This window comes from Puntigrus tetrazona, chromosome 7 (genome assembly GCF_018831695.1).
Source record: "Puntigrus tetrazona isolate hp1 chromosome 7, ASM1883169v1, whole genome shotgun sequence".
In the NCBI taxonomy this organism is placed as follows: domain Eukaryota; kingdom Metazoa; phylum Chordata; class Actinopteri; order Cypriniformes; family Cyprinidae; genus Puntigrus; species Puntigrus tetrazona.
Genome location: NC_056705.1, coordinates 15,958,063 through 15,984,772, shown reverse-complemented (window position 1 = coordinate 15,984,772; position 26,710 = coordinate 15,958,063). Strand labels below are relative to the sequence as shown.

The following is a 26,710-nucleotide window of genomic DNA, read 5'->3' as shown; positions in this document are numbered from 1 at the left end:
CCAAATGACGTCAAAGCCTGAAGGAAGTGCTCGCTGTGCACTTTTACCACTCACATGTGAGCACGCGCGCACACACGCAGGTCGCAGCAGTGCCGCCACTCTACTTTATTACTTTCATCAGAACCACCACCCCCCTTCAAAAAAAAAATTACGTAGGTCTGAATTAAATACAATCAATAAAATGAGCTCAGCATGTACGCACGAGGCTGAAGATGGATTAAAACTAGCCGAGTTTATAGATACCCAGAGTTCTTCCTGTAATATCATTATTAATGGTTCCTTTTTTTTTTCTTCTGCTGAGTGGATATCATCAAAAACTGTCTTGGCTGGATTTATCATATGGATGGCTATGAGAATGAGTCATTCTTTGCTACAGTTACTACTGGCACAAGTATGGAGTCGTGGGATGGCGTGCTACAGCGTCGATGTAGCTCTAACATTACATAGCGCTAAAAACACCAAAGATATGGGCTCGAATTCAAGGGAATGCATGAACTGATCAAATGTGTTTGTGTCAGTTCGTGCATTACAATGTAAATTACTTCAGATAAAAAGTGTCTGCCAAATGCAAATGTAAAAATGTATAAAATCCTGCTGTACTTCTAAATGACCACAAGGAGGCGGTATAAGTCTCATAAACGGATACATGGTAAACTGTTGTTTCTTTACGCAGCAGGTTTCCTAATTTTGCATTCTATGGATGTTCTAATCTTTGTCTGCTTAGGGTGCAGTGAGTGGCAATGGTGTGGATCTCTCCGTGATAAACGAGGCCAGGAACCTGGTCTCAGACCTGCTGATAGACCCGTCTCTGTCACCTCACGTCCTCTCGTCACTGCGCAGCGTCAGCAGTCTCATGGGAGCTTTCTCTGGGTCCTGCCGGCCCCGGGTCAACCCCTTCACCCCCTTCCCTGGCTTCTACCCCTGCGCTGAGATAGAAAACCCCTCAGAGAGAGGAGAGAGAAAGCCACTGAAGGTAGTGTTGGAAAAAAGACGTTCTTCACCAAGCCACAAGTCACTCGGAATTTAATGTGGTGTACAGTTTATACTAAAAAGCTAAATCTGTGGTAATAAATGCTTAAAATGAATTAGGCGTCACCCAGTGTTATTTTTATTATGAAATGTTAGTCTAATAATATGGGAAATGAACTAAAAAAACTGCTTTACAGTTTCATGGAATGTCCAAATGCAATGATTTACTAGAACGAATAATACTTTTTAATAAGTGAGTGATAGAAAAGGTGAGAAATTTAGGAGGGAATACTGTTAGACATTAGGACTTTTTCTTGTTCGATCCCTGAGGTATTATCCCTGCGACTAGTGCACTGTAAGTCATGCCTGCCTTTTTTTTGTACTTCCTAAATGACCTTCTGCTTTCAGGGCCTGAGCAGCAGGAATAGTCTCCCTACCCCTCAGCTGAGGCGCAGTTCAGCCTCTTCCTCTCTGCCTCCGCTGGAGTCTGCCTCGTCACGCTGGGAACGCGCCAATGGAAAGAGATCTCACTCTGAGCTCAGCAGGTCAGACCTCTCAAACTGTCTAACGACTACACTTTTGCACCTCTGTGTGCTCTCTGTACTCCCCTGGGGCGGGCGAAGACAGGAACACAGGTCCTCCAAGCATGATATAATATGACCAAAAAGTTTCAGCTTTAGGTTTTGATGGGACGATGCTTTTGTTAATTTCACTGTTTGTCCTCAAGGTGGCAGTGTTAAAAAGAGATCTGTGAGAAGCTGGGTTGAGAATGCGTAAAGAAACTTTGTTGGATGCAAATTTGACTTATAGCAAGGCTCAAATGGAATTGTTGAATGGGAACATTAGTCATTCATAAAATACTCCATTCCGTCTTTTTATTAGATGCTTTCATTTATTAAGTCACTTTATTATTATTCAGCTATCAGTGAAATTGTGGTTATCTCTGTTGTGACGCATTGTCATGTGTTTTTCTTTTTTTTTACCTTACAGCCAGAGTTGTGTTTCCAACGGGCCAAACAGCAACTTGCTGACTATTCCTAAACAGAGATCCTCCTCCGTCACACTGTCCTATGGCCACACTATACCCAGAAGACCAGGTGTGCACCCATCAAGAGTGAAATAACCTTCCTTTCATATAATATTTTGTATAAGTTATGAGTTTAGCCAGATCTGTCATTCTATTTATTTATTCAGATGTATTTTGGTCTAGAGACCAAATATGGTGTAATCAGTAAATGAACTTAAAAACAAACACATTTTCTAAAATTAAATAACTAAATGAATGAATGAATGAATATTTAAATGTGTGTGAGATAGAATACACCGTAGTTTAGTATAAAATTCTGTCATTGTTTATTCACCCTCATGTTATTCCAAACCTGTTTTGATTATCTTTCTTCTGTGGAACTCTAATAGATATATTGAGAAATGTCTTTCATGTTTTTGGCCATGTAATAGAAGTTAGTGGTCACTAATCTCAACACACAACATTAGGGTCCGCAGGGGTACTTTTTTGGTTGTTATTGCATGACAGCAAAACAGTACAGCATGTTGTATGTTGCGCAGCCACCTGTACAGTATCTTGACGACACCACATTTATTGAATTAATAACTGGTTCATGCCAACATTTACTTTTTCATGAATTTTCACTTTTTCGCTATACAATTACACCACCTTGACATAAAGCCCGAAAAAAATATTAAATGACTTTTAATTCAGAAATTTGCAGGATTGTACTTGATCTTTTTTTGCATGCATAAATTTTTTTTAATGTATTTTTTAAATAAATAAATAGATATTGATTTTTGATGTCTATAGGTGCCTCTCCCAGCCTGAGCCCAGTCAGCTCCCCAAGTCACAGTCCCCCTGCTGCTCCCGGCTCCTCTCTGGTCACACGTTCTCCAGTGGAGTTCCCAGACACTGCTGATTTCCTCACCAAGCCCAGCGTCAACCTGCACAAACCGCTGGGCTATACGCTGAGCTCACCTGATTTCCAGCAACAGTATCGAGGTCCCTCCACGGCCCCTCTGTGCACCAGGTACTGTAACATCTAGAAGCCTTCTCTTCTCAATTAGGTTGTACTTTAGGAACCACATAATTAGTTGTATTTTTTGGTTTTTGCAGTTGTGGCCGACAGATGCTGAAAAATTTGGCCAGCGTAGAGGTGGCTGAAGGCCATCATGCAACAGCCAATGAAATGCAAAGAACACGCTCAGGTAATGAGTTAATAAGCCGTAGCACTAATGCCATTTATCACAACATAGTCATTCCTGATTCCATCTTTAGGTTTATTACTCCAAATGATGTTTTTGCTTGTTTTCTTAGCTGAAGGTGCAGAGTATGGTGGGGAAAACTTGATTCGAGAGGAGAGCTTGGAGGCAGAGTCTCAGGAGGAGAGGACTGCAGACACAGCAGGGGAAAAACTAAATAGCCAGCCTGAGGAAGAAGAACAGACCTCCAGTACAGAGCAGTCCGCATTGGATCCTGAGGTAGAGTACGCACACATGCTGAACTACATGTACACTTTATCCCCGCATGGTTTCATTATATTAATGTCTAAAACATTGCCTTAGGAACTGAAATCAACATCCAGTGTTGCTTGTGGATGAGTAATTTTAATTTAAGAAGTGCTGTTTTGCCTTAGAAAGGGCTGCAAGAGAAGAGCTTTTCTTTCGCGTAACCTGAAATGCCCTCGTCTTATTTCCACCGCTCTCCTACTCCTTTTATTGGCCAATCTGGCAGTTGTTAAAGTGGCCAGCTGTTGAACAAGCCGAGTGGAGTTTAGAAGAAGAGTGCTTATTTGCATTCCCATACTTTTGCATTATTATGTGGTTGCTGGATTTATAGCTATGACTCTTGAGTGGATCCTTCTGCAAACCCTCAGTTTATTGTTCTGCCCAAAGGGGTCTACAGTAAGAGCCTGTGAGGACAACATAAATTTAGCTGACTTGGACTTGTTATCTCAGGAAAAGGTGCCAAGCATGACTTTTTCCTGTAAGACTAAGCTGAGATTACTGCAAAACCTTCTACCTTCTGTCAGCTGACTGTGATTGATCTCTGGCAGGGAGACGAGGAGTTCAGGTTGGACTCCATGCTTGTGGACCATGAAGCTCTCATGGAAAGGATCAACACCTGGAACTTCCAGATCTTTGAGCTGATGGAGATGACGGGAGGAAAGACTGGCAGAATTCTCAGCTATGTTAGTGATTTGTCCCTTTAAAATATCCCGTTGAAATGATTATGCTAATAAAATGCCTGAGTTTTGGAAAAATGCAATCAGTTTTTATTTTTCAATTTGGTAGAAATGCACTAAAAAACGAAACCAAAAAGAGAAACATGGTTCTGTTTTAACTAATTAAAACCATCCCCGTTTAGTTAAATCCAAGTAATTACACACTTTTATTGTCTGATCTGATGTGACTTGCATTTCATAGATTCAGCTGAATGTAATGTGAGTGGTCCTTCTCAGTAAACATGAATCTGCAGGGACTCAATGGCTCACTGCTTGTCTTGTCTTAATGAAGTTCTGTTTGTTACATTCTCTCAGGTGGCGTACACTTTGTTCCAGGACACGGGTCTGTTGGAAATCTTCAAAATCCCTGTACGGGAATTCATGACGTACTTTTGCGCTCTGGAGAACGGCTATCGTGACATCCCCTGTGAGAATAAAAAAAAAAAATCTTGTTTGAAGTTAAACTTGAAAACTGGGTTAGAATTCTTCCAGTGTTTCTCAAATTGGACCATGGTGAAGATTTGTGTTTGTGAAGCTGAGAATGGTTGGAAACAATTCCAATCAAGCATTTTTCTGTTCTTCCTTCAGATCACAACCGTGTCCATGCCACCGATGTCCTTCATGCGGTGTGGTATCTCACCACCCGGCCAATCCCAGGCTTTCAGCAGATCCATAATGAGCACATCACCGGAAGTGATACAGGTATCATCTGTAGTCTCACACTCCATTGTAGTTTTGCCATCAAGAAACTGATTGCTAAGGTGGGAGTTTTGTAGTCGACTGATAACTGAAGGTCGTAGGTTAAAATCTCACAGTGGTCGGTTCATGATCTACCATCATCGTGCCCTTGGATAAGGCACTGGATAAAACGATAATATGGAGTACATGATGGACAGATTCAGGTTAGAACAACTGTATCGTCAGTCATGTCTCTAATTATATCTCACATACCTCCTGATCCATCGGAAATAAATTAGAGGCAAATGCTGTCCGATAAGAGATCCTCTATTGCGACTGAGATCTGAGGTGGCTGCTGGCTCAGCATGTCCGAGGCTTATTTTAAGTCTGCTGATGGCCCTTGTAATTTCTCAAATGGAGTTGACTCTGAGTCACTCTGCTGCTGTTCCACGCAGCAGCCAGCTCTGGCAGGCAGAGGTGTTGAATCACACTGAGACCAGTGACTTCACTAGCTGGCTCAAATACAGAGTTGCAAAATATTCAAAAATCTTTGGGAAAGAGATGGAGTATGGTCTGAGAATATTTGGTTTGCTGTAAAAACAGTCAGCTTAATTGCAGCCTCTTGGCAGCGTTTGATTCTCTTATTTAATTAGTGACTTTTTAAAGCCTGTGCAAGTTTGAATTATCAGCAAAGAAATAATGCACAAAAAAACCCAAAAAACTGCACTGATCAGATCATGATGTGTGTGTGTGTGTGTGTTTTTGGCAAGTTTATTTTTTCAATTGCTGTACTATTGCTATATTTGTGTATACAGAGTGTATATTTTCTTTTATAACAATTTCTCAAGTCAGTAAATGTTTTTAAAGGTTTATTATAACAAATTTATTTGAATAAATAGATTTCAATCAAAAATGCTACACTTTTTATGGTTGCATATTGGTTTTTGTCTGATTTAATTATTTTTAATTAATATTTATTTATTTATTTTTTCTAAATTGCATATATTTAGGATTTTACTTTCCCATGTTGTCCCAAGTTCCCGCCAAAAATAATAATTTTGTCATTATTTACACTTCCAAACCTTTTTGAGTTTCTTTTTTATGTTGAACTAAAAATATATATATATATTTTTTTTATGAACCAAACTGTCGTTGGTCCCCATTGACTTAGAAATACAAAGTCAGTGGGGACCATCAGCTATTTGATTACCAGCATTCTTTAAAATATCTTTGTTCAACAATCAATGAATTTCCATTTTTTCTTATAATGCTGCACTGTCTAATTTCACTTCTAGCATTTAAAGAAATTTCTTTAGTGTTTATATTAAATTTGTTTAAAAAAATGTAACCAAATACATTTTAAAATTAGCTATTTATCGGTTATTTGCCATACTATGAAATTATTATTATCGTGCAATCTCTATCACACTGGATTAGCTGATCATTTAAATTTTAAAAATGTAAATTTGAATTCACGTTATCAAAATAAAGCATTAGATTTGATGTGTCATGTGATTTTGAAGTAGTAGTAGTGAATCTGTAGTATCTGTAGTAATGTTTTATCACTGTATGTTTGTATGTATTAGATTCGGACAGTGGAATTTCCCCAGGCAGGGTGGCATATGCCACGTCCAAAAGTTCCTCATTCTCGGATGACAGTTATGGCTGTCTGGCCTGGAATATCCCTGCGCTGGAACTCATGGCACTATATGTAGCAGCTGCTATGCATGACTATGATCACCCTGGTCGCACAAATGCCTTTCTTGTAGCCACTAACGCTCCTCAGGTAAGTCACGAGCAATGCCCAAATTGTAGTTTAGAAGAACCTTCCAGTTTGTCTCGTTTATTTGGATCATAATAGCTCATTAAATACAATGTTTTCACACTGTTGTGTCAAGAAGTGAAACCAGCCCACCTTTTATCAGAAGCATATGCTTTTGTAATCAGAGCATGGAATCTCTTGATTCAAGCACACCGTGTTTCCCTCTCCTGTTCTTCAACCTTCTATCCCTTCAACCTTCTATACCTCTCCACAAACTTTCTCACACAGGCGGTGTTGTATAATGACCGTTCAGTTTTGGAGAATCACCACGCAGCCTCTGCCTGGAGCCTGTTTCTTTCCCAGCCGGAGTTCAACTTCCTGTGCAGTTTGGACCACGTTGAGTTTAAGCGTTTTCGGTTCCTAGTCATCGAGGCCATTCTAGCAACAGACCTGAAGAAACATTTTGACTTCCTAGCAGAGTTTAATTCGAAGGTCAGTAGTATATGTGCACTAATATGGCATAAACAACCAGTATTAATAATCAATAAGCCATATTCCTCCCATGTCACCGCCACTGTGTGACAAGAGTATACTAGTTCAAACGCCACGGGCAAAGTTCGAGCAAAGAATGCTAACCACTCTGTCTTCAACTGCACTGACAGTGAATTTATTGATTTATTTACTATATATTATACTGCTGCCACACAGATCTATTATTAACATCTTTAACTTCTTTCTCATTTTGTTTATCTTCACAGACATAACCAACTTGGTTTTTGTAACTTGTGTGTTTTTAACAAACTTCTGTGTATTTGACAGTTTAGGCGCAATAAGACATGAAAGAGAACGTCATTTAGCAGAAAACCTTATATCAGACGTTTGAGCTAATTTGGGTTTAAATGTAATGATTTCAGCTCAGTGGTCGTGATAATCAAAACCAGATGTTTTAGCAGAGTATCTGAGCAAGGAGCTGTAAAAGCACAACCCTATTCTGGAAAAGGAAAAAGGGAGCAGCGGCTCATTTGTATTTAAAGAGACATGCACAAAAACAGATTGTTTCTTCCGCTCAAAATAGGCATATTCGAAATGTTGTAATAAATTATCTGTGATAATAGGCATAATTGAAATGTTATAATAAATGATTTCTGCAGGTTCATGTGACTAGCAACTACTAAAGAAATGGAAAATCAGCTTTGTCACCACAGGAATAATTTACATTTATATATACAAATTGAAAAAGTTTTTAAATATTATTTGTATACTGCAGTAATATTTCACAATGCGTTTTTGACCAAATAATCACATAACCATGGTAAGCATAAGAGAGTTCTTTCAAAAACATTAAAACTTCTTTTTTATTAACTTTTGACCAGTAGTCTGTTTAAAAATGTATAATTTAATACATATCTCCTGAACATGCCAGCTCCAGAAAATTGTGCTATTTTTAGGTTAATCCTCTGATTGATCCCTTTATGTTTTACAGGTTAATGATGTGAATAGTCCAGGCATCGACTGGACTAATGAAAATGACAGATTGTTAGTGTGCCAAGTGTGCATTAAGCTGGCAGATATCAATGGGCCAGCCAAAGACCGAAGCCTTCACCTCAAATGGACAGAGGGTATCGTCAATGAGTTTTATGAGCAGGTATGTTCTGTTCTCTGCAGAAAAAGTAACAACATTAAGCAACATGTGGTCGACGTTTTTTGCTTTTCTGCCTTCATAGGGTGATGAAGAAGGAGCTCTAGGATTACCCATCAGTCCTTTCATGGATCGCTCGGCACCACAGTTAGCAAAGCTGCAGGAGTCTTTTATCACGCACATCGTCGGCCCTCTTTGTAACTCCTACGATGCTGCCGGCCTGCTGCCGGGGTACTGGATTGACGAGGAGGGCTCAGATGACGAAGAAGAGACGGAAGACATCGAAACAGAAGATGAAGAGCTGGATGAGGATCTTGAACCAAGTATGAATATACAGTCGTGCTTAATCTGTAAAAATGGTGTTTAGATTTTTGAGTACTTGCGTATCACACACTAATCGAGTAGTTTTCCCTACAGAGAGGAGGAAGGGTCAACGTCGGTTATTCTGCAGCATCATGCAGCACTTAACAGAGAATCACAAGGTGTGGAAGAAGACCATCGAAGAAGAAGAGAAGGCCAAAGAGCTGGAGACTCAGCCGCAACAGCAGCAGCAATCCGAGAGCCCCAGCCTTCCTCCATCCACCTCCTCCGACGACATCCAGGTCATTCAAGAGGAGGCCGAGGAAGAGGAACGGCAGTAGCAAAGAGGAGAAGGTCAAGAAACGAAGCTCACAGAGCCCTCCCTCTCCTTCACCTACACAAACACACACATTGACACCCAGAGGAAGACCCTAGCGGATCTCCCCACGCTGAAATTCGTCACTGTGCCGACACTCTGAAGCTAATGCAGTTCACATTGTGTTGAAAAAAAGGCCTTACTACTGTGAGAGGACCCTTTGGTGGGAACCCCACTCCTATGCACTTTCACCCCATGGAGAATCAGTGGAGAACGAACAGAGCTTTGAAGACGCCGAACCGTGTTACGAGATTAAAACCAGACGGAGAAGAACACAGGCGTGGGGGAATCGTGCCATCCCATGGTTCCCTGGCTGTGACGCTGCCTTGAACGTAGAGCTCTTAACTCTCCCGTAGGTACTTAAGTCCAAAAGGACACGAAAAAGACAATGACGTAATTGACACCCGTTACCAAAGCAAACAGTTCAAAAACGTAGAAAGACTGCGACTGAAGCCGTTTCAGGCTCAGTGTCAGGAAGCATAACTCAAAATGTGCCTGTCTGAACTTTGAAAAAAAAAAATATATATATATAAAATATTGTTTGTTTTTATTTTTCTTGTGGTCCAGAAAATGGGCTATGTACGCTGCACTGTATGTGCAGTCCCCAATTCATGCTGGTGACATAAAACACTGTATTACTGAACAGAGTCATTAGGACAAGTGGAAATGCTGACATTTTGACTGAAAAATGACCTGACTTCTGCATCGTTTTGGATGCTTTTTATTCATGTTGATCACCTTCTTGCAGTTTTTTTGTTTGCCTTTGTTGTTTGTAAGGTTGTTTCTTTCTTTCTTTCTTATTTTTTCCATTTGTGGTGTCCCCCCGCTCTCCCTTTTTCCTCTTCAGTAACGCTGAGTTGCCAATCGTTCTCTGTAAAGTCCGTCTGTGTTTAAAAGCATAGCAAATGGGACAGGAATGCTGTTCAAATGAAGGGACGTTTCTCCTTTTTTACGTTTAAATAGATATATTTTTTCACGGTTACTCAGGATTCATGTGAAGGATCGATCCTTGTTTTTTGCGAAAATTTAATTCTGCAATTTCAACTTGCACGTCGAACGTTCTTTTCAGAGGCGGGACAAAAAAAGTTTCTATTTTTTGTACGAATAGCTTGAAAGTCACACATCAAGAGAAGCTCCCCCAGAGTGCAGCATCCTAGACATTAACCCTCGTCCTTATCAGCTGCTCCAGACCAGTATATCATGTTGGTTTTTTTTTTTGTTTTTTTTTCCAAAGACCCCCTGATAAGAATTGGGAGCCAGAAAAGTTACTGAAAACTAAATGTTTGAGTTAGCATGCATGTCATAAGGAAAACATCGCTTTGGGGTAACTTCACGTTTTTGGCATTATTTGAACATGCTTGTACTATTAATTATTGCCAAATGCAAAATCCGGCAAGTTCATTTTCAAGGAATCCAGGTTTTTTTTTTTTGTTTGTTTTTTTCCCTCCTTTGTATTTTCTTATTCTTTACCATAAGGCAGGTTTAATACTAATAGTCCTATATTTTTTTGTCTGAAGCAAGAACTCTAGGCATTCCACTAGAATAATGAGAAGAGGACGGGGAGGTGGAGAAGAACTCTCTATCTGCCTCACCTCAGCATTTTGTCTCTGTAGAGAAAAGTTCTCAAGTAGGCAGTGTAAATCAAGCTAGTATATTTAAGAGTAAAAAAAAAAAAAAAAAAAAAAAAAAAAAAAGATATAAATGTGCACATTTTACTACCAAACAAGTGTTTAACCTCTGCACAGAAAGAATACTTGCATATATAAATATATATATTATATTATATATTTTTAATTAATCAACAATGCGTCTGTTTTCTACATACGGCTGACATATATTGTACATTGAGACCATGTAATTATCATCTTGTTTCAGGAGTTTTTTTTGTTTTTTATTAATCTAATGCTATTTACAGATGTTGGATGTGTTTGGGTGTTGTGTTTTTCAGTTTGTTGTTTTTTTTTTTTTTTTTTTTTGGTGCACTGTCTTTTGTTCCTACCCATAACCACTCTTTGCCGAAAGCCCCTAATTTCTAAAGCTGGCGGCGATGCCGGATGCCTCCCTGTCTCTGTCTCCCTTTGTGGGTTTGTTCATTAGTCACTTTTTTTGGCCTGTGCTCAGGGTGTGTTCTGTGTTGGGGGCTTGTGCGCATCCAAAGCAGCTTGTGGTGCTTCTCTCTCTCTCTCTCTCTCTCTCCCTCGTTCTGTCTCTCTTTTTCTGTCCAGACTGTGTGTTCATCAGTTCTTGGATCCGGGACTCCGCTATGGCTCAGATCATCCCCCTTCCCCTTCACTTCACTGAGCTCACCCGGGCTGGGCTCTGAACATCATTCAGGTCGCCAAGCGGGGTGACGGCGGATCAGAGCATCACGGCGCCCCATCCCCTCGTGTTGACCACTCGCTCGACTGTGGTATCTCACTTTTGGGGGGTTCGTCGCACCACAGTAACCTCCGACCGTTCCTGTCATCAGTACTTTATGATGGCATTCACTTTTTTTATGTAGCATTTAGATAGCAATGTCTGATGTAACCATTCAGCCTTTTCAGGGTTGTGGGGGAGAATTGACTTTTTTGTTATTATTTATAGCTGTCATAAAAGCACCATCCCTGAACAAGAGTTTCACTCTCCTCAATTGATTTTTGCCTGTCTGTGTCATTTTGTGTGTTCTGTGTTTTGCATGGGAGCGGATGTGTACTTTGCCTGTTCCGAGTCAGGGGTATTTAAACTAGTGTGTGAAGAGGGCCTGCAAAAAAAAAAAAAAAAAAAAAAAAAAAGATTATTTTCTTGGCCATCAGGGATTGTATTTTAGAGCTGTTTGAGACATCAGAGAGGTCAATGTTTGCACTCATGTTATTGATAAAATCTATTGACAGCACTAGTTTTTAAGCGGTAAGAAAAAAAATCTGCAGTCTGTTTTGTTCACTGAGGCTCCATTAAACATGATCAAAAATACAGGGGAAAGAAAAACATAAAAATATTGTACTTTCATTTTATAAACTTTCCCAGCAGTCATTAGTCCAGTCTTCAGTGTTAAGAAATCATTTTAATATGCTGATTTAGTGCTCAAGAAACCTTTTTTTAAATCTCAAAACACAGCTATGCTGTTTACATTTTTGTGGAAACCACAAAGCATTTTTAGGGTCCTTTTATGAATAGAACTTTATGAACTTCTTTGCTGTCACTTTTGATTGATTTAATTCCTGATTATTTTTGTTTTCATGTACTGACCCCACACCTTTGACTGTATGTAGTGTGTATTTTTCCCCACAAAACTACTTTTTAGGCTTAAGCTGTCAACTCAAAGTAAATATTTGTAGACCAGTAAGTTGACAGCTTTTCAAAGACATATTTATAAGAACATAATTCTCAGATACTCTGTCTTGTTTTAAGTTTACAGCGTATTAAAGGCATTTTTATTTATAAAAAAAATTGTCCTTTGTCAATCATCTTGAACATTCTTTTGACAATTGAACTTTTTTTTTTTACTTATACATGAATCCCCAAAGGTATCAAAATAGTTGGGGCTCCCTGTCATCACATTGGTCTTGTTAATAGTAGAATTATAATATTGCAAACCACATTATCCAGGTACAGTGGCGAACAAGCGTTGAACATGGCCCTTCACCTATTAGGAGATGTCCAAACACAAGCAGAGTATCTTCACCCTTCAGAATTATCTCCATGATGCAACATGTTTTTGACATTATCTAAGCGTGCCACCGAGCATCAAGTTGCATGTTGCTGCTTATTTCCTTCGTGCTCAGATGAAAGCCCGAGTGTTCTCCTGGGAAGAACTGCCTGTAAGATGACAGTCAGCGGATGACGAGTCCCCAAGTGTAGGTCATACGAAAGGCCAGCCTTATCTCTTCAGATGACAGCATCTCTGTGACAGCTTACCCAAAGCAACAATGCCCCTACCCGTCACTCCGCTTTTAATTGAGTTTTCTGGTCCTGTGCAGTTTAAGTGATGCCTAAGACGACACCGATGGGAAAGAGTTTCTGGACTCTATAAATGTCTTTACCGTAATAACACAAAGTTTTTGAAGGCAGACGTACACAATTAACAAAAAATTAACTGTGCAAATCAATACATTTTTGATATGAGCTAAACCAGTTCATACAACTCCATAAATCACGCCAGAAACCTTGAGGTTTATATCTATATGCTCCTTTTCCAGCTTTATATGTGTAAAATTCGGTTCGGAAAATTCCAGCACAGTTGAAAAAGAGGTCGCAGACAGAAAGCTTGCTTTTTTTTTGGTCAGGCTTTTGGATTTTATTATAACATGCAAAAAAACTTGTTAAAAGTGAGTTATAAAATGTATGTTGGAGTCCAGCTTTTCACGAAAGCACCATTTTTTTTCCTTAGAAATATTGCAGCTCAAGTTTCTCGACAGTCTCTTTCCACTGAGACAAACTAGGGACAGGGCCATTATTGCAGAACTGACATATGGCATTAAACCAACGGGAGTCATGAAGCATTTCCAAAACTTTCTGGGAAGGACAGCTTTTCTCTGCTCACTTGCCCGACTCCAGAAATGGTGGAATACAAGGAATGCCGGAAAAGACAGACCTCCAAACCGTTATAGAGGTAAACCCTGTCAATCATTGACACAATAGCTCTTCTCATATTGACAAGCACAATGTTCGGTTTGCTACACAGTACACTTACTGGTTCAAGTTATGAAAGATACATGCTACGTTTATCTTGATACCCTTGTGTACGTTCTCATGTGGTAACACATATGTGCTTTCTTTGAGAGCATGTGTTCTGTAACAGTCCTCTTATCACTCTCAGGCCGGGTTCTGTGAAACTATGAAGGACAGGTTCTGAGAATTTAACAAGTCAATATCAGAGTTCAGTATTCCCCACCGAAAACCTGGTGGAATTTAAGACAGGGAACTGCTCTGCTCTGTCGTTTGCGTTTCTTAGTAGGATCCCCTGAGGTGAGTGCATGTGTTCCAGAACTCACAGGGCAAGTTTTACTGCTGTCTCCTGATGGCACATATGGAGTACGGCCGAGGCTGAAGGGTCATGCCTAGTTTCGGGGAGAGGCTTGGAATAAAGCCTTCGGGGAACTGAAGATGAAACCTCTGGAGCAACGTGGTGAAGAACAAGAACATCTCTAGCCTGGCCAACTGCTCTCCCAGACAGTGCCGCTTACCTAAAGACAAACACACAGAAATCAGATACATCAGAACAACGGAATGCTTTTAGATTGCGGCATTCCCAAATGTCTGCCGTTTACCTATAGAGAAAGGAAGAAACGCTTCATGCCGGACAAATTTGCCATTACAGTCAAGGAACCGCTCTGGGCAGAAGATGGATGGGTCACTCCAGTACTTCTCATCAAAATGCACCGAGTACAAGTTAGTGATGACCATGGTGCCCCTGGGGATAGTGTAGCCACGCACCACTGCATCTTGAGATGTCGCGCGGAAGATGCCCAGTGGGACGACATTGCAAAAGCGCAGGACTTCATGCAGCACTGCCTCCACATACGGCATCCTCTGCTTGTCTTCAAGAGCAGGTGGTCTGCCATTCAGGATGCAATCGATCTCCATTTGGACCTTCTCTGCATGGAAAAAAAAACATAACGTGATTAGTGCAACGACATTAAAATGACATAAACGAGGACAAAATAACCCAATGCTACGTGGGCACCAACCTTGTATCCTGGGATACAGAGCCATGTAGAGCATAGCCCAGCGCAGGCAATTTGTGGTAGTCTCTGTGCCCGCAATGATGAGTTCTCCAACGGAGAAAATGAGATTATCTTGAGAGAAAGATGTAGCTTTATCAGTGGTGCTCTGCTCCATTTCGTCCAAGTAGGCATCAATGTAATGTTGCGGCGACTGGGGTACCCTATCCTGTGAGAAGCGCTTGATGATTTGCAGTAGGAAGTCGTAGACCTTGTTGGCGTTGCGGAAGAGCTTTTGGTGCTTCCCGAAGGGCACATACTCCATCCAGGGGAAGGCGTTGTACATGAAAGCCCAACCACTGGCTGCCAGCTCCACATTTTCACTGAAGATCTCAATCATGTGTTGAAAATCGCCATCGTCATAGGTGAAGCGTTGCCCGAAGATAATGAGGTTGGTGATGTTGGAGACGGCATTGGTCACGAGATGTTTGGGGTTAAAGGGCTTCCCCTGATACTGGTCAATGGCGTCGAGAAAAAACTGGCACTCCTCAGAAATCCTCCCAAACATCCGCTGACCGCTGCCAAAGTAGCGGAAGCAGTTCATAGCCAGTTTGTGGTGTTCAAACCAGCCTCGGCCGTATTTGCAGTTCAGAAGGCCTAGACAGAGAACAAACATTTAAATATGGAAACAAAGAAAGTTTATCTAATGATAAAGGTTTCTGTATGTTTAACCGGAGATTATTAGCCAAACGGTACTACTCTCATGGGTTACAGATTACAAGAACTGCGATACTGCTAATGTGATAACCTCATGTGTGACTGTGCGCTCTCTCCAACTCTGACATACATTACCATGCCAGAGCCTTTTCTCTGAATGACCAGGTACTGTTACATATTCTACTTGCTAAAAGTTTTTTTTTTCTTTTGACAGGAAACACTATTTTAACATTATTTTTGTTACATTTGTTGTTATTTACTATTATAAAATAAATAATGCAGAATTAAATGCAAGTAATCCTAAGTATGGAAACAGTAACTTAATGTAGGTTTATAAGTAAAGAAGAGGGATTTGCTGGGGGAACTGTTCCTTTAATCTAGATCTTTCTGCAGTGAGCTGGGAAATCATTCTAAAATAAATGATTCTATAAGGAACCACTTACCTCCCATTTTTGTCATCTTCTGAAATAAAGGGAGGGATGGACGATCTGCAAAAACCTCACTTTGGTGATATAGGCACTCTTTAATGGCATCATAACCATTTAGAATAACAGTCGAGATTCCTCCCAGGTCTAGACTGAAAATCTGGATAATAAAATGGCAATATTCATTAATCCATTCCCCTGCCAAACATATTTTTACTAATGAAGGAGTATAATTAGAAGGCTCCATTCACTCTCATGGATACAGTGAGGAAATGAATTAAGCATGCTGACTCAGCATGTCTTGGCCATTCTGCAAAACTGAGTGCTGCGGCGCTCTGCCAAAAACGCAACGGCAAATGCAAGACTCTTTTGTTCTTTTCAAGCACCCCAGCTACACTTCTCAAGACGCCTCAAGAAGTAATTCACTAACACGAACCAGTCAGCTGTGAGCTGCATGAGCGACTTCAGCAGTAAAATTTTAGTTTTAGTGGACTCCCACTTAATAGTCATAATAGTCAACAACGAAAAAATAATTGTTAAAACTTTACAATAAGGCGTCATTTGTTAACATTAGTTAATGTGTCATTAACATAAACAAACAATGAGCAATGCATTTACTGAGCTATTTATTCATTTGTTCATGAAAATACAGTTGTTCATTGCTAGTTCATGTTAGCACACACTCATTAAACAACAAACAGAACTTATGATTGTAATATTGCATTAGTAAATAGTGAAATTAACTAAGATTAATAAATGCTGTAGACGTATTGTTCACATGTTAACTAATGTTGTTAATTAATTCAATAACTATGTACTAACATTTTAATTATTGATTTATTGCCATGTTGAAAATACAACAACACAATAAGTAGTCTATATTATTATATTATTAAATCAATGTTTTCATTGTAAGAAGTTAATAGCATACACTACGAATCAAATAGTTTTTTAACAAGAAGCTTTTTAATGTTCTGCTCACCAAGCCTGCATTAATTTGCTGCAAAATAACTGCTTTCTGTTTGAATACACACGTGAAACATTAATCATCTTACTGTTCAAAAGCTTGTGGCCGGTAGTGTTTAGTCTACTCGTGTATATTCGAAGCCCGTCTGGAATGGAAAAACTCCGCTTAGGTCGCAAAAACGGAAGTTTCCATTGTGGACAACTTCATTCGTTCCTCAAGACGGCGTAAGACGCAAAACGCTGTAATAACACAATGTTTATCACGTGGTGGCTTCAACTCGCATTTGAAAGTGACAACGAAAAAATATCTGCAGAAACTTAAAGTTAGAAGCAGACAAGCCTGCTGTCCCTATATTGTGTGATCAAATAACTAAGAGAAAGTGAGGACTGAGAGTGAAGTGTCATCCGTACCTGTCCGTGGATATCACTCTGCCTCTTCATGTAGACGTGAGGCTCTGTGGCTAGGGACAGAATATTCCCTATCATGGGTAAAGGTGTCGGTCCAGGGGGAAACCCTCGGGGTCTCCGCTGCTTTACGAGCTGGCGAACTACCAGCAAAATGAAGAGTGTAACGAACAAACTGCTCAGACATATAAGCGTTTGCTCCCAGGAAACAGGGAAAAGAGTTGTCAACCGTTTAATCGATGCCATCTTAGATGCAAAACACTTTGGGATAATCTGGGCTTTCTGAAAAGTTTCCTGCTCTCCGTTCTCTGTCAGTCAGTGTATTGGGAGATCATCTTGCACATGTTGCTCTATATCCCCCGCCTCTTAAAGGCTAAGATTGGCTGGCGGAAAGAGCGCTTTGTATTAACTTGAATTGTGTTTGATTAAACGGTGGCCAGAACTATTGATCGCGAGAATTCAGACCGATTTCTTTTCATTGGGGCAGAGTCACAGCTACATTTCCAAGAGCGTTCTTCTTTGTAACTTGCGACATACGCGTGGCCACGCCCACCCATACAAACCAAAGGACTTTGCAGCGGAAACCTTTTCTTTGAACTAATGGTTGACTCATCAAATCTATTTTTGATTCGTCTCTGTGGTTGCGTCGTCGCTCCACTAGATGGGAACAAGCGAGAGTGTATGTAATGACGGAATCATTTTCTCAACCGATTGAGACACGACTATCACCCGCAATAAAGGTGGCTTCAAATCCTCTTAAAAACTTTAGAAAAAAATATCTTAAGGGGAAATCTTAATTATTTCCTCAAGTTTTGCAACACAGTACGAACTGTAGTAAAAAATAAAATATTTGCACAAGTAAATAAACAAGTAGCCTATGTAATTTTTACACATTCATAGATGCGCCGTTTCTTGCCGACCTGAACAAACAATCTCTTTTTCAGTCAGCAGATATTCACTGAAAAAGAGATATTCGGTTCAAAATGTCCAGATATTTTATTCCATTCATAAATATATATAGTTTAGTAACGCTCAGTCTCCTTCAGATCGACTCGTTTATTAAAAGGGGCGTATCCTTTCAATATTCCAACCAATGAGATGCTCCTTTACAAAACCGTACTAGAATGCTATTTGCCCGTGCTATGGTCAATCCTTGATTGATTACTACTTGACAAATCAAAGGCAAACTAAACTATAAATTACACGTTTTGAAATCGGTCACGTGATTCAAAAGGCAGCGAAACACCGTCACTTTTAACGTACCCCCTTCTCTCTACATTTTGTGGGTGCGACTGAAGATCCGAAGAATTCAGCATTTTATAAAGAGTTAAAGATGCAAGACCCCGGGCCAGAACGTTTAATTTGTCAATAGTCCAGCAGTTCCCTTCCATGACAACTGAGAGGAAGAGACTGTGTTTTGCAAGCGTAGTTTTGGCACTGTAAGATTTGTGCTACAAACTTTGACCTTATGGTTTGAAACTCCCCTCCAGTCATGTCAGCATTTTTTCTTCTATTTCAACCCAGCAGTGACCTGCAAGTTCTCAGAAAATTTATCAAGTCATCACATGCATCTAAAATGGCATGCAGTTTAAATTTATTAGCACATATTACTGCTACTGTGATCATTTATATTGTCTGTAAGGTGATGGGGGTATATTTAATTATTTAAACAAAGCATTATGCTTCTGCACCATGTATAATGCATGCAAGCATAAACATATAAATGGTTTAATGATATTATCAAGCGCTAGACACCGCAGAATCATTCATATTTAAAACTCAGTAGTTTGTCATAAATATTGAAAAGTATTACTCATATTTAATAAGGAAATTGTTTTCATATTAATCCAACCAACAATTCAGACCCAACAGTGAATTGAAGACAGCGCACAAAATCACTAAATAAAATAACAAAAAAAAAAAACAACTACAACAACAAATATGTAAATAAATAAAGAGTCTTACGTATGATATCAATGAACAGCTCCTCGGCAAAAAGTGAACAGTGCCTTCAGAGTGGCATAAACCTTTTATCTTAATTGCAACCTATAAAAATTGCATGAGTTGATATTTATAAACTGTGTTTTGTGGGAAACGCTGTCTTGAGAACATAATAGGTTTGAAGAGGAAAACAAAGCAGATGTCTTTGCATAGCAAAAATCAAACCAACCTCTGCATATTTTCACATATTAAAAGGATGTGTGAATGAAGTATCAGAGGGTTAACTATAGTAATCACATATTAATTCGATCATAAATCATCCTCTTTTTTTCCAGTAGAAATGTGATTTTCCACATTGATGCTCCTTTCTGTGGTATCTTGGGCCTTATTATCTATGAAGTTTTCAACTGAGCCATTCCATTGGTATGGAGAGATAAATCCAGTAAGTCTCAGAGGAGTCTGTTCAAAGACTGCTGTGTTTGTGATATATAATGAGGACATCTAGAACATTCAATATATTCTCCCATAAGAAACACATCTTATTATGGATTTGCTATAGCACAGGGAAAACACAGTCAACATGGATTAATCAATAAAGGAAAGTGAGACCTCATAGCAGCCGCGGCACATTACGAAAAAGAAATCCGAAAATGTAATTAGTAATGGAGGATGGCGTGATTCAGAAATAGCTTTTTCCTGCATAGTGCATTTTTCTGTAGTGTTGCACAAGCAGTAAGCAGTTTTGAATGGGTCCAGCTCAGACCCATCAGAGGTGTCTCAGTCATTCTTTTTGTTAGTCCTTGGTGAATTGGTGGCGTGCCAATCCCAGTCAGATGATGCCATTGGTTGTTAATGTAGTCTAAAAAAAAGGATGGTGTGTGATCAGAAAAGCACACAGACGAGATTATGATGAACTAACTCACTCAAGAGGGTTGATTGATGAGCAACACTGAGAGATTAAATCTCATTTCCTTAATGTCTAAGGATGAACTGTGCTGGCTCCTCGCTGACCATTTAGTGCTACTCTTTGTCTCAGAGAGGGTTATGGATTGTGTTTAGTTTTCCTCTCAGAGTCATTACAAATCACACAAATCCCTGTTAGCTTCCGTCTGCAGGTGTTTAAACAGCCGCGCAGTCCAGAAAAGCTTTGTCGGATGACTTCTGCACCAGGATAACAGCGATGCCGTTCCTCAGATGAACTCACAAAGCTCGTCATAGGCGAAGGCCGCCCATGAACAAACGCAATCCAAAAGGACATCATCTGCCTCGAAACGAAATGATTATCTGTCTTCTGAAATATCTTACAGAAGGCCGGGTGGAGTGAGTGATGTTAAAGCATGACCAAATTTGAAAGGTTACAGTATCGACTTTAAAGTTTGACGCAGGAAAGGGAAACTTGCAGGATTACTTTGTTTGCTTACTCGCTGATCTATGGACATGGTAAGTCTCAGCAAAGTGTTCCTCTAGCGGAAATGACCCTTCATTAGTCAGGAGGAGTTCATCACGCGTGCAAGTGTAGTACGCGTCCGTAGCGGGGGTCCCTGGTCCTGTCACGTCGCCCAGATTTACTGATTCCGTCATTGGCGAGGCTTTGGGTTCGATAGCACTAAAAGGCTCATCCAGACTAATGGGGTTCCTATGTGACGCAAACACTGTCTCTTAGTGGAAATGGTTTATTAGGCCTTTGCCAATAAAGAAGAGGAGTCAGATGATGCCGCGAGACAAAGAGTTCTGTAATTGGGACTGAGATAGAAGGCTTGTTACGGTCGTAACCTCTTTGATTCTGACAGAGGGTCACATCCCCACGGAAACCCAAATAAGGACAAGAGCAATGTTGCAATTGATCAAACACATTATTACAGGATACACAGTATAAGGGTGTCTGAGTTTGTTTTTCCGCCATCAGCATTTGTCTTGCAAGCAATTTCAAATGGATTTACCAAAATGCCAGACATAAGCCTTGTGCCTTTTTCTCGTAGCCACAACAATTGTGTATGCTTCACTCAAGGATTTTTAAAGTTCTTATCATTTTAAAAGAAATTCAATTAAAACTCTAAGAAGAAAAATACGTATCATACAAACTCTGTCATATCACATGAGCAGAGGCGAAATGACAGACAGACAGATCACAGTCAATAGTTTTGTATCAGATTGGCACTAAGAATCATCACAGTGGAAAAACAGATCGCTGACTTTCTTTAAATAGTTTACTTACAATTTTTTTTCCAAACGATATTGAATTTTGCTGATCGCTGGTAAATTTTTTGTGAATGGAGCAGTTTGTGATTGAAGAATGACGTCATTGGTGTGACACACTCTTTATCGTTTTTTTCCAGAAGCCCGAGGACATCCTGATTGGCTGGATGAGGGAGCAGTGAGCTCTGGTTGGCTGTCGGAGAATCATTAAACACCCACACTGTCAATAGTGAGACCCACATGGTGGGTATATAGGCAGGTGTATTGTAGCTTAATGCAACAGACTCAAAATTTCATCAATTTGAAATATCCCCTCTATTTTGGGACAACTCTTTTCTATATCTATTGCACGAAGCCGAACATCTCAAGGTAAGTAACAACTATTTATATCTTTACACGTACTAGATGAACCATGCTTTTTTATAATTCCGAATATACTGTACTACAGACATGTGTAAATAAAGTAAATAAAATGTTAGAGAGCGCTTAATGGTATATACATTACTCTTCAGCACAGAAAGGCATGCACGCTGTTTTTTTTTCCAGGAGAATTGGACGGCTCCTTAGACCTGGCTGTGGGTGCAGAGACAGCAGCTCATTACACTAATGCACAGGGTCCGGCTGGAAGGGAAATCACAAGACTAATATCTTTAATGCTGCAGTTATAGCATAGCGCCTGACAGTAGGAGACGTCTGCACCAACCACATAGATCAGCCAAAAGGAGAAGACTTTTCAAATATTATTTTAGTTTTTAAGCTCATTCAAATGGTGTGCAAATGACATTGTAAAGCAGGAGAGAGATTGAGGGGGATAAAAAAAAGAAGAGGGAAATGCATTTTTGACTCTTTCAGAAGTATCGGCTTGACCAAATTTGTAAATTTTTCCGGTCTGTTGTTCTGAATGTTTTACCACAGGGGACCATGGTTATGTTGAAGATCTCCGCTTTCCTTGTTGCCTACGCTCTGATTATTTGCCAGATGTACAGCTCTAATGCAACTCCTGCCAGGTGAGGTTTTATAGTAATTACATTGTCATGCTGATAAATTCTCAAAGGGCAGTGTTTTTCCCAGTGATAATTCCTTATATTAACTACAAATATCTGTAAGTGAAATTGGTGCTTTGGTAAAATCGTTCAGACGGAGGCAAGAGAGCATATGTTTTCATTAGAGGTTGCGGCATCATGGACTATCAGTCTTCTGATTACATCAGATGAATCCCAGCCAAACCCACTCTGCTTACGACAGTATTGATCGGGTGATAAATCTTAACTTGGCAACTGGACAGCTTTTAAGTGCCATACTCTTAGCAGATTGTTTTGATTATGTTTAGGATTTGATGTAGCAAGCAAAAAGTGCTTTTATCATGCAAAAAAAAAAAAGGATACCCCACAAACACAAACCGTTTGCGTAGCCCTCTAAAGACATGATAATCGCTGCACTACAGGCCTGCACTGGAATCATCACCAGATCGAACTACGCTTACCGACTACGAAGCGAGAAGATTGCTGCACGCAATCATCAAAGAATTCATGCAGATGACCGCGGAGGACATGGAGCAACAGTCGACTGAGGAAAACAGGTACAAATCCCATTGTATCTGCTTTCCGATTCGCAAAACTCAATCTGTTGAAAAGTTTAGCGAGCGTGCACTGATTTGTTTCTCTCATATTTAAGAAAGTAAGGCTGAAATTCTTCCAACATGAGAGCAATGCCTCCTTAATGTCAGGTGTACTTGTACTTGTTGTATATGACAGGTATGTGATGCATTTCTGTACAGATATGGGGGTTCATTTTTCGATTAAATCTGCAGAGTCCTCTGCCAGTTTATTCTCTGCATGAAACTTTATTTACTCATTAGATTTATGAGAAATTGACTGTTTGTAAATGCCTGTTTGCTCTTAATGCATGGAAACGAGTATATCAAACGGCATGGACTGAAGCATGATCTGAAAACAGGAGAGGAAATGCCTGCATGATATGCTCAAGTAAAGACATGGCAAATGCAGCAGAATTAGTGAAGCATGATTTGAGACTATAACGACAGCCTTGCGAGGGAGCATGTCAACATGCATCCTGTCATCATGTCTATCCTGTGAATGCTCTTGCATGTTCTACGTGTCTATGAGTTTCTCTGCATGTGGTCTGTTTCCTCACAGCTTGGGTAGACCCGTGTCCAAGCGCTGCTCCAGCCTCAGCACTTGTGTGCTGGGGAAACTGTCCCAGGAGCTGCACAAACTGCAGACATATCCACGCACCAATGTAGGAGCGGGTACGCCGGGCAAGAAGCGCAGCCTGGAAGAGAGTGATGTGTTGGCTGGATACGGAGAGGCGCTCAATCGTGTCTAATCGGCAGCGGCTGTAAACCCGTGCTTGGCCCTGATATGCGAGTGCATGTGGAAGTTTGCTTGCCTGATTGACTTGAAAGAACATTTTTTTCTACTTTCTTTGGCAGAGTAGCAAATCTCAGACAGACTCTGTTCCACTAATTTCATATAGTCACCGGATCTATTTGGGTTATATAACTGATTCCTGAAATCGGAGAGCTCTCATTGGCAGATAGGGCTTAACGATGAGCTTTTTTTAACCCACAGCAAAATTCCTGTCTTGTGTGATTTGACTTCGTTCTTGATCTAATAAAGATATTTTTAGAAGGAGATCTCTTTTTTTTGCTTGTTGTTTGTTTAAAGCGCAGAAATGAACATAATTCTAATATAACAAGTTATAAGTAATCAGGCTTAAGTACCCACTTTAGGTAAGATATATTACTGCTGCCATTTTTCTTTTTTTGTAAAAAATATTTAATATTGCACATTTCAAATTCTTCATTTTAATACGTTGAATCATTTCTTACAAATGAATATTGAAATTCACTGTATTTTTCTCCTTTAGTGTTACAACACAGAAGAGAGCTTGTAACACGGCCACATGTGTGACCCATCGCCTGGCAGACTTCCTGAGCCGCTCGGGGGGAATTGGAAGCAGCAAATTTGTCCCCACCAATGTGGGCTCTCAGGCGTTCGGCAGACGAAGGAGGCTCAGTCAGGAGTAGTCGGCTGAAAGGGTCTTCGTGAAATGGTATGTGAACGGTATAATGAACACTCTCGTGTCATTTAACTGCCAGAGTCATCCCATTGATTTAATGTGTAATACCATCAACATAATTTCGGCATGACAATGGTCGGAATTGCTGTGCTTCATGTTAGAGCGTGTGTTCTCGTGACAAAACTGACACAGTAAGGTGTCCGAAAGCTAAAGCTGAAAAAAAAAAACGATGATTTATTAATAAATATTTAATATAGCACTGTCTGCTATTTAAAATAGCAAAAATTGATCATTATTATGCTCTTATTATAATTATGTTCTAATATTTGTAAAATAAGAAACATTTCTGGTTCTTTTATTCTAAGATATAATCATTTTTCAGTTGAACTTCTCTCATATTGTGATGCTGATACTCTTTCATAACATTTCTGATGTCACATACAATTTCGATAACATCCTATAAATGACATATTTCGACAGGTCACCAGTCTACACGTCCACAGTTCTTCTTTGATTGCTGTCAATAAAACAGAAAGCATCATGTCCACATTATGACCCCTGGGAATGGAAACTCCTCACTTTCATCTGAATGGACTCCAGTTGATAGCACTGATCGTTTCCATCCAGCCAGACATTATAACCGCTCCTTTTTTTTTTTTTGGCTCTTCCACGAAGCAACATAAGTTAAAAAAAAAAAAGCAAAAGAAATGAGAAAGCGGTGATCAGTAGCCCTCATTTTTCTACTCATTTGGATCCGAGGAAGAGCATTGCTTCATTCTTTCCTCTCAGCAGAGAGCACATTCAGTATGTACAGTCTGGTTTGGCCCATGTTCCTTTAATGTGTCTCAGCACATTACGGTATTTTGGGGATCATATTAAAGCAGTGCCTCATAAAAAGGCTTCCCTGAATATGGATGTGTCTTGTGCCTTGATGTAACACACTTTACATGCCGCTGTTGTACAGTATGTTTGAATTAAAAGAGGGAGGTTCTACCACTGAATTACAAATTGTAACAATTGTGAATTTGAGCAAGATTAAAATGTATTTTAGATACATAAGGTTTGGGGTACTTGATTTATTGACTGACTGGTTGTTTTAGTAATTGGTCTGCAATGCATGGTCATACACATGCCCCCTCATGTCATGTTCAGTTTTGCATTTCTGACACAATAATCAGAAATAAATGATGACAACAAGGTTCAACATTATTCTACAGTTGTTCTGAATGCCCATTTAACAGGTCATAATGGATTTCTGAAACAGGTGTCAAATTAAGAAGTCTGGTTTGTAAACCAACTGAATGTTATGCCATGCATGAAAACATATTAACCGACTGAAAAGCACAAAAAAAAAAAAAAAAAAAAAAAGTCTAAAAAAAAATCTAAATCTGAATAGCTGTAGTATTGCCTGTTCTAGGAGTTTTCGCATCATTGCATTGTGTTTTGTAACCCCAAAGATACACTTTATTTGTTCTTATTGGGTCCTCTGTGCATATTACAGTGACAGCAGTTATTCTGCATAAACCCTTCTGGGAGCCGTTTGTCATGTGTTTTTCAGTGGCTAATTGTCATGCTGGTCTCCCAACAGTGGCCACCCATGGGAACTTGCTTACAGTCAAATCAATTTCCCAAAATGCAAGTCAAATCACCTTTTTTTCATTTAAAGAGTATCCAGATACCCGTTATATAATTATTTATATACATATTTAAGATCTCGTAAGCAAGAGTGACTGTTTACGCGAGGCATCTTAACGTACAACACACAGCCTCTTAGCGCTTTAATATATTTCATAATTTAACCAATTACATTTGATACGCATCTAAATGAGAATAAAAGAGCACAATGCGAAAGATTCATTTTCATTCGTATAATCTCATAAACGGGGCTCGTTCTAATCATTAAAACCACTCATCCAAGTTTCCCATCACTACCTTCTCAACAATCCTGACGGCAAGTGCTTTCTTGTGTCCTCACACAGTTCAAATGGATCCCGTCCAGTTAGATGCTTTGTTAATTAACCTCTATACCCTCACAGTAGTAGTGAGTCATTTCATATTGCAGTGGCTCTGCTGCCCGGCCCATTCCTTTCTGCTAATAAGGAGAGATTGTAAGTTCTCGTGCCTTTCTGAGAGCCAGCCAGTCAATTAATCTTTATCTGCAAACTTTTACATTACATTACTCCTATCACTGGACAAATTTCATTGTAATTACTTTGGTCATATTTCACAGAGCAAACAAAGGAGGAAATTCAACAACTGCTAAAGTAAATGCTCCTGGCATTGAATTTCAGCTGTTCTTTTTAATGCTGTAAGTAACAGTCTTTTATCAGGAATAGAAACAGACAAACAGTTATTTTTGGTACATTTGGAAACACTGTAATAATAAAAAAAGCTTTGCGGGTATTTGCTATTTAAGCTG

General features: G+C 39.7%; 3 protein-coding genes across 7 annotated transcripts in view; 2 read left to right on the top strand and 1 right to left on the bottom strand.

Annotated features, from left to right (window-relative positions):
• Positions 1 to 11,573, top strand: part of pde3b (phosphodiesterase 3B) — a 42,357-nt gene extending 30,784 nt beyond the window's left edge. Inside the window, exons 3-16 of one of the 2 annotated variants that reach the window (XM_043243667.1) lie at positions 725 to 973; positions 1,378 to 1,514; positions 1,960 to 2,066; positions 2,789 to 3,008; positions 3,095 to 3,186; positions 3,296 to 3,459; positions 4,035 to 4,169; positions 4,518 to 4,629; positions 4,791 to 4,904; positions 6,467 to 6,666; positions 6,931 to 7,134; positions 8,126 to 8,287; positions 8,367 to 8,604; positions 8,687 to 11,573. In XM_043243667.1, the coding sequence (XP_043099602.1) occupies positions 725 to 973; positions 1,378 to 1,514; positions 1,960 to 2,066; positions 2,789 to 3,008; positions 3,095 to 3,186; positions 3,296 to 3,459; positions 4,035 to 4,169; positions 4,518 to 4,629; positions 4,791 to 4,904; positions 6,467 to 6,666; positions 6,931 to 7,134; positions 8,126 to 8,287; positions 8,367 to 8,604; positions 8,687 to 8,922 (2,370 nt within the window). In that variant the 3' untranslated portion in view covers positions 8,923 to 11,573. The remainder of the gene's footprint in view (positions 1 to 724; positions 974 to 1,377; positions 1,515 to 1,959; positions 2,067 to 2,788; positions 3,009 to 3,094; positions 3,187 to 3,295; positions 3,460 to 4,034; positions 4,170 to 4,517; positions 4,630 to 4,790; positions 4,905 to 6,466; positions 6,667 to 6,930; positions 7,135 to 8,125; positions 8,288 to 8,366; positions 8,605 to 8,686) is intronic. The other variant, XM_043243668.1, reaches the window with a different exon arrangement.
• Positions 10,627 to 17,629, bottom strand: LOC122348327 (vitamin D 25-hydroxylase). Its single transcript, XM_043243669.1, has 6 exons — positions 17,119 to 17,629; positions 15,760 to 15,901; positions 14,627 to 15,256; positions 14,207 to 14,533; positions 13,931 to 14,122; positions 10,627 to 11,700 (listed from the first exon to the last, which is right to left on the bottom strand). Exons 1-5 carry the CDS (start codon positions 17,356 to 17,358, stop codon positions 13,941 to 13,943), a joined length of 1,521 nt encoding a protein of 506 aa, XP_043099604.1. The 5' UTR covers positions 17,359 to 17,629; the 3' UTR covers positions 10,627 to 11,700; positions 13,931 to 13,940.
• Positions 15,329 to 25,404, top strand: calca (calcitonin/calcitonin-related polypeptide, alpha). Of its 4 annotated transcripts, none has more exons than XM_043243672.1 (6): positions 15,329 to 15,481; positions 21,390 to 21,618; positions 22,165 to 22,256; positions 22,694 to 22,828; positions 24,139 to 24,324; positions 24,772 to 25,404. In XM_043243672.1, the coding sequence occupies exons 3-5, from the start codon at positions 22,171 to 22,173 to the stop codon at positions 24,296 to 24,298; spliced, it is 381 nt and encodes a 126-aa protein (XP_043099607.1). In that variant the 5' UTR covers positions 15,329 to 15,481; positions 21,390 to 21,618; positions 22,165 to 22,170; the 3' UTR covers positions 24,299 to 24,324; positions 24,772 to 25,404. The 4 variants fall into 4 exon arrangements, with proteins under 4 accessions (XP_043099607.1, XP_043099606.1, XP_043099605.1 ...); XM_043243671.1 differs by lacking the exons at positions 24,139 to 24,324; positions 24,772 to 25,404 and adding exons at positions 19,392 to 19,495; positions 23,406 to 24,111; XM_043243670.1 differs by lacking the exons at positions 24,139 to 24,324; positions 24,772 to 25,404 and adding an exon at positions 23,406 to 24,111.
• The last annotated feature ends 1,306 nt before the right edge of the window (positions 25,405 to 26,710 follow it).